At 29.6% G+C, this 7,699-nt stretch overlaps 1 protein-coding gene across 1 annotated transcript; it reads right to left on the bottom strand.

Moving 5' to 3' along the window:
- Positions 1–502: 502 nt before the first annotated feature.
- Positions 503–6,943, bottom strand: LOC111613230 (AT-rich interactive domain-containing protein 5B-like). The gene is made up of 2 exons (XM_023354578.1): positions 6,589–6,943; positions 503–885 (listed from the first exon to the last, which is right to left on the bottom strand). The coding sequence occupies exons 1-2, from the start codon at positions 6,862–6,864 to the stop codon at positions 850–852; spliced, it is 312 nt and encodes a 103-aa protein (XP_023210346.1). The 5' UTR covers positions 6,865–6,943; the 3' UTR covers positions 503–849.
- Positions 6,944–7,699: the final 756 nt, after the last annotated feature.

Raw genomic sequence — 7,699 nt, 5'->3', positions numbered from 1 at the left:
TTTTAATTAAATCATTATATCATCCTTGAATATTCATCATTCTTGAATAAAAATAAAGTTTTAAATAAATAAATAATTTTAAGAAATATTGATTTAAAATAATGCTCCTTTATACTTAAAATAATTTATAATTAAAATGCTAATTTTTAAATGATAAATATTTAGTAATTTATCGAATATTTAAATATATATTTTGCATATTTTAATTTACCATTTTCTTATTAATTTTTTAAATAATTATTTTTATTTAATTATGTAAAAAATTTATTTCTCATCTCCCTAAATTTTATTACATTCATTATAGAAAAATTTATAAATTAATTTAAATATTTAAACGATAAAAAATTATTTTAAATTATTTTCGTAAGAAATCCATAAAAAATAAATCTACATGATATTATAAGAAAGTAAAATAATCATAATAATTTTTTTATAGGTATAAAGGAAACATTAATAAAAAGTTATTAAATATATTTTTTATGAATGAATCATACAACTGGGATTTTATTTGTTATTTTTTTTTGGTATTTTATAATGCAGGGCAACTATAACCGAATTGTCGTTTATCCAGTTTGAAAGGAACTAATATAAAAAGAAGTTACAAATTCAGTGAACAACACGTGTGCTGCATGTATTAAAGTAGTGCAACAGTACTAAGATGGAATAATAGGCTATCTTTTTCCTCTTGTGAAAGTCGACTATGGATTACAGAAGCAGTAAAATATTTTCTTTTCCTTTATTTTTCAACTGGGAACGTATCTTCAATTTATTCTTTCTCCTTTCATTCTATTGAGTACTCCTACACAGTATCAATACTTGAAAGTTTTTTCTTTTTTTTTTTTGAAGTGGTCACAAGGGTATTTTATTGGTCCATGTCTTAATGTTCTATAGAAATGTATAACGATTTAATTCTTTTATTTTATTTATAAACTTTAATTTATATATATATATAAAGTATTTTACTTTTATATAGATAACTGTACTAATTACGGAATAACGTTATCTTTCTAATGAGATTTATTAGTATGGAAGTACATTTTTCGAGTTTAGATGTACAGACAGACAGACGTATTAATTGGGTATAAATCCTAACTTTTATGAAGTTTGTTACTATAAGAAAATTAAAATACAACAAAACTAATTGTTTTCCAATTTTTTCATTGTATTATAGTGATTTTAGTATTGTCACTTTTCGAGTGTAATGTTACTATAACGACAAAAATATCGATATACCCTGCCTGTAGGTATTTAGAGACATTTAAAGACTTAATTTCTACGAATCTTTAAATGAAAACCGCTGACAAAATTATAAAAATAAAGGTTAAAAAAATATATAATTTATTAATTTAAAAAGACGGTAACGTTATTTCTGAACTTTCTCGGAATTCTTTATTTATTTTCATTCCTAATAATTGCTACCATTACTTTTTTAGTCTTCAGATTAGTTCAGGGGATTTTAAAGGGGTGGGGCTATATCTTTCGAACCAATGGTCCGATTTTCTCGAATATTTCTAAAAACAGTTCTCCCTAACGCGCAAACCTCCCTGTAAAATTTCAAAAAATTTCCATTTAAGATACAGGAGTTATTAAGCTTCAAATTGGGTGCCACCCACAGTAACATGTAGAAAAAACCCCCAACTTTGTTGCATTTCTCCACGTTTCGAGGTCCCACTAGTCCAAAAATGTAAAAATCTTGGTGGGTCTTTTATTTGACTAATCGCCTCTGTTATATAAAACAATCGGAAAAGTAAAAACAGAAAAAAAAAACCATTATCGAAAGTGAACCCATCAGATAGTTAAATAGAAATATACTAAATTAGAAAGTAAAGCACATGGAAGACATAATACCAATCACATGATCGATAAATATCCTTAACGTATTTATTCAGTTGCAAAATTAGATTTTTACATCATTAAAGTACAGAATCGATTCCATTCATTACATACAGTAGAATTTTTTTCTTCCCTTCCTTAATATAATCACATGACTTTGTTACTGTAACAGTGGGACGAGCAATAGCATATTACGACTGCTAAACATTTACAAGTTTTAGATGATTAACTCAATTTGATAAAGTGCTACCACATTATCATTTCCTGTACGTTCCGATTCTTGCAATGGCAATGGTACTAATTGTTTCTCTGATATCGATTTATTCTAAATGAGCATTTTCTTGTTCTGTTACTATATTAATAAACAAATGCTATGTTTTCTTTACAAATTCATCCATTTTTTTAAAAACTATTACATTAATGTGTTGTACTTCTGTTACGTTGTGGTCTCGTGTCTCCAACTACACCCTTATTATTAGGAAAACACTTTTTATAATTATATATACAATAAAAAACGGAATCGTATGTGCACCTGGTCTCAAAATTCTGTTATTGCACCCGACCTGGAGGCAATCTGTTCGTGTGGTTGATCAAAGAAGCACCTGATCATACTGGGGATAAACTTACAGCAACTTTATCCCGAGAACGTGTTATTGCACGTGGACTTCAATGGGTGTTACATGGTACAAAATGGTTCCCTTCTTAAGTGGTTCAGATTGAAAAACAATTTAATCTTTCTTCCTCTTCTCGAGCCCAGATGAAAAGAGGTATTGTTTTTATATTTGAATTACAGTATATAGGTTAATTGTACCTACCGGAAATCAATTTATATACGGTGAAGACATAATATATGAATGCCCGACAATGATTTAGATTAAAGAAGACTAATGAATCTTTTGCCACATTTGATCTGAAGTGAATCAATTATTGCATCTAACCCCAGGACAACTGACTTGGCCAGAAAACAATTCACTAACGCACCACTGCACACAGCAATGGATAAGAAAAGTCTGTTACAATAAGAAGAAGAAAAAGAAAAAAAATCTTTTCAAAACAAATGGAGGAAAAAAATAATAATAAATACGTACAGTTGTATTACAGAACCCTACTTTTTATTAAAACTGTAAGTCTTCTTTAATAACTGATCTCGAGTACTGTACATCTTCTATTCTACTCACCCCCCCAGGATAACCCATTATCGCACCTGACGATAGACAGGGACAATTTGTTACAATAACTAAATGGATCTCCTCAGGAGAAGTAGAGGGGGGAGACACCAGATTTGAAGATATTTCCTCTCACGAATAATGGAGGCGAATCGTTAAGTTCGTGTGATTTGCTACCTATCGGCAAATATAGTGGAAAAAAAAAGAAAATTGACCGTTACGTGACACAGATATTCGGCACGGTCACGTGATTTCAATAACCCCCAACCGAGGTCGCGTTAACAAGCCGTACGCTTAACGTGATTTTGTTAAAATCAGCTTCACTTGCCACTTTCGATTATGATATCACGTGATTCCGGTAAGCCAACCAATAATTCCGAACCTAACAAATCACGCAAAGGGGGGAGGTCGAGTTTAAATACGTCACTGAGAGGGGGGAAAAGTACATTGACGTCGCTAAGCAGAAAATTATTCTTACCGAGTTTACAATAACTCTATTATATATAATTCTCGATTAATCCTTTAAATGCTGTATAAATTCTTTTGAAAAATGTTTTATTAACGTTTTCGAGATAAAGTAATAAAAGAAGATTTTACACAATAATCCTCTCCTCTCCTAGAAAATAATGACGTAATAACTGTAAAAGTTTTGTTAAGTTGGTAGTATTTAAGAGAGAGGAGAAACATTATTATTCTCCTCGTTTGGTTTAATCAATATTTTACTTTGTGAATCCAATTATTGGATACATTTATTATTATAATAGTTTATCCCTGTTGTCTCTAACGGCTCTTTAAAAAATCATTAAGAGCGATAAGTTACCAGGAGCTAAACGAAAATCACGTGATTCTCCAGACACTTTCTTAAACTTTTGTATTAATTGCCGCACGCGAGCATCCCGCAATCACGTGCCTCTAACTAACATATTTTTACATTTGCTCCAAGAAAAAAACGTCCCAGTCACGTGACGCTATTGTTTAAATTTATTTAATAAAAAAAACAAATCAAATCACGTGCTAAAAAAGTTAAAAATTAAATTAAAAGTTTGTGATGATGACTGTTTTTTTTTTTTTAAGAAAAGACATTTTTTTACTGTAATTTTTTTATTTTTGTTTAACAGGAAATTAAACTGTAACAGGATCCACAGGATAATTTTATTTTTGTTTTATTTTTGTTTTTTTTTAAGTCTATCCTACCCAACAGTAACGTACAAAAGAATGAAGGGAAAAAAATGGCAGCAATATCACGTAATTCACAAGAGGAGTCAATTTGTTTCAGTTTCGATCGCGTGATTCACCCAACAAAATAACGATTCTACTTCAGCGGTTTTCAATCGAATGACAAACCTTCGATCACATGATTGCAGATTCTGCTACAAGAAATGTTATTTTCATTTCATCAAAACCATAGGATAAAAAAAGGGGAAAAGAGAGAGAGAGAGAGAAAGAAAAAAAAATCAGTCGGAATCAAGTAAATCACGCGTAATCACCACCCAATTTTTTATTCATTAAATACATTTAAATTAAAACAACACAGAAGTAACTAAATAAATAAACTTTAATGATTCTTACCACGAAATAATAAATGAATAAAAACATAATTTACAAAACACCATCCCATTTTTTATTAAGTTTATTATTAAATATTTGTTTTATTTTGTCGTAATCGCAGTAAAATTCGATAATGTTTGACTGATTTTTACTGTAAAATTTTTTCTTGTTTGTTTTTTTTTTAAATAAAGCAAATTAAGGAAGACAATTTAACAGCGAAGTATCAGCAATACTTGACTTATTTTTATAACTTTATAATTAAAAATATATTTTTAAAAAATCATTAAAAAACATGGAAGTTATAAAACACAACTCCATATTAAGACACTTATTTATTTTAAAATCAACAGTAAAATATTACTGAATTTAACTAATTTATAACAATAATAAACACCTATAAAATCATCCAAAAGAAAAAAAAAAGTTAAATTCGAATCACGTAAATCACTCTTATAATCACTAAATATTTGTTTTGTTTTACATTAATCACAATTAAAATCGATAAAGTATTGTTGATTTCTACTGTAAAATCGCCGTTTTTTTAAATATAATAATACCAAAAAACAAAAAAAAATCACTAAAACACCAATTATAAAACACAACCCCACATTTAAAATAAATTTTAAAAAAAATTCCAGTAAAATATGAACGATTTTAACTAATTTATAACAATAATAAACACTGAAAACATGAGTAAAAAGTAATAATAAAATATTAAATTCGAATCACGTGAATGACGCATTCTTCTACGCTCCTTTCCGTTCTAAGTCAGATTTATAGGATTTAATCAATGATCCGTCAACAAAGAGGAAGACATTCGTTCGGGCACAGTTGAGAAAACAAATATTTAAGAACATCAAAATCTGTTCCTTCCCCAAGTAATCAGATTTAAGGATGAATAGGAGAAGACGATGTTATCGCGGCAACATTTATTATCGTATAAGTATCGCAACTGACTGATACTCCCTACTAAATCTTACTTCGACATCCCTAACGTACATAAAAGACTTTACTTTTATCTACAAGAGATAATCGAAACGTGATAAAAATCACCAGAAACTAATTATCATACACTACATAAAAGTATACATTATCATAAATACTTGTGTAGCATCTGATATACTTCCCCCCATTTTTTTTTCTTTCACGTCACACTTAATGGTTTTAACGTGAATATAAAGTTAAATTCCCGGTAAAACATTTTAAAATTTTAATTAATTTTTTTTTTTTAATTCACTTTAATTTATTTGTCTTTTATTTTCTTTATGATTTTTTTTTTTTAAAGAAAACGGCGGTTTTACGCGCTTGAAATTTACTTATTTATATTTATAATTAAAATATTTTAAAATTAAATAAAGTAAATTAATTTTTAACATAGAATTAAACGACTTTTACGCAACGAAAATTCATTATTATTTGCGTAAAATCTGGATAAATGCCAATAATATATTCATAAACAACTGACGAAAATCGGAAATTTTCTCGTATTTATTTATTTATTTTTTTTTTCGTCAGTTAAATAATTATAAAATTAAAAAAGTGGCATACTTAATTACTATTATAATTTGAATAAAAATTAATTATAATTATAAATTTATTATCGTACAAAAGAAAAATAAAATTTAACTTAATTTCAAAAAATATAAATTATCAGGAATTAAATTTTTTTTCCCGGTAAATCTACTTTATATACCATTACTTTCAACACTAATTTTCACGCGACTCTACCCTTATTTTTTTTATTATTTTTCCTGGCAATTTTTTTTTATGAACGCCGCGAACTCTTTAACGTCACAGTTATTTATTTTAACACTACTTACAAGCGCAACCCCAACTTATTATCAGAATCTCGAAACCACTCGACGAAGTATCCCGTACGAACATCACGCCCTCCAAGTGAGCAAACGCGAAAATAAAAATACCAAAAAAAAAAAATAAGAAGAAAAAACACACAGAAGAGGTGGGGAAACACAACAACACACAATGAAAGAAAAAAAATGCGCGTAAACGAATTAACCAATCCATTAATGATAAACCTTACCTGACCATGATGTGATAATCTACCTTCCGGTGTTTGTTCCGGTAGGAAGTACAATCGCATACTCGATAGCACTTGATCCCGGTGACGGTCCTCCCATAACAAATGAAGTTCACCAATACACGGATCCTCATTGGGCGATATCCTGACAAAGAAAAACTCTCCTAGAGTCAAAATCCTGCTTTTTCCTAACTTCTGGTACTTGAACGCCTTATAGAATGTATAAGGGCCGTGTTGACCACAAGCAGATCCTACAAACTGCGGAAATGTCATGGACATATCAATTCACACACCACTACAACCAGAGCCTGCCTCACCACAGGAGAGCACACATGCTACTACCGCATGACAGGTCGAAGCAGGCGTACATCTGCAAGGTCGACTACCCCCATCTCCCCTTCCTTATATATATATATATATATATATAAAACTGTATTAGTAATTAGACACAAATTACAGTAAAAAATATTGTTATTGAAGCTACCAGGCATGGTTAAAAATTAAGACAGCATAAGCACAATTATTCCCAATATTACAGGTTCTGACAAGTAAAGAATTTTCAGAGTCTTGCCACATTTTCTGTTCCTCTTCAAGCAAAATACAGAATATTTTCAGATATAAGGATTGATGAAGTGAATTAAAACAGAAAATAATAAGCAGGTGTATATGATATCACATTTAAGAGAGGGTAGAAGTTATATGTTGGAGCTATAAGTTTATCTGTAATCACTAGAATATAAGAACATAAAAGGATATTAAGGAACAGCAGAAAAATTATATTGCACTTACTTGTTAGTTGAGAAGAATGGAGAAAAGAAGTAAAGATACAATGGAAATTAGAGAGGAAGTATTGATTGTCAAAAAGAATAAATATATGAAAGTCTGAAAAATAATGGCCTATACCAGGGGTCGGCAACCTGCGGCTCTTTGGATGTGAAGCTGCGGCTCTTTAGTTCCATATGCAAATATTATTTATTTTATCAAAAAAAAAGTTTAAAAATCGTTCTGAATCGATTAACGAGGATTAGGCACCGATTCTATCTCTCAGCCACTTGTACTCGCTTTTCACTGCCCCCCTCCCCCGTGACACGCGTCGTCACTGTCGTCAGTCCGT

This window comes from Centruroides sculpturatus, unplaced genomic scaffold, assembly GCF_000671375.1.
Source record: "Centruroides sculpturatus isolate CEXI.00-Female unplaced genomic scaffold, Cexi_2.0 scaffold1877, whole genome shotgun sequence".
Classification (NCBI taxonomy): Eukaryota; Metazoa; Arthropoda; class Arachnida; order Scorpiones; family Buthidae; genus Centruroides; species Centruroides sculpturatus.
This window is presented reverse-complemented; position numbering and strand designations above follow the sequence as displayed.

Excerpts from the sequence above, each read along its gene's own strand:
- LOC111613230 (XM_023354578.1), bottom strand. The coding sequence starts at position 6,864 with ATGTCCATGACATTTCCGCAGTTTGTAGGATCTGCTTGTGGTCAACAC. Across the intron at positions 886-6,588 it reads GATTATCACATCATGGTCAG|AACATTAAGACATGGACCAA; the intron begins GTAAGGTTTATC and ends ACATTTCTATAG.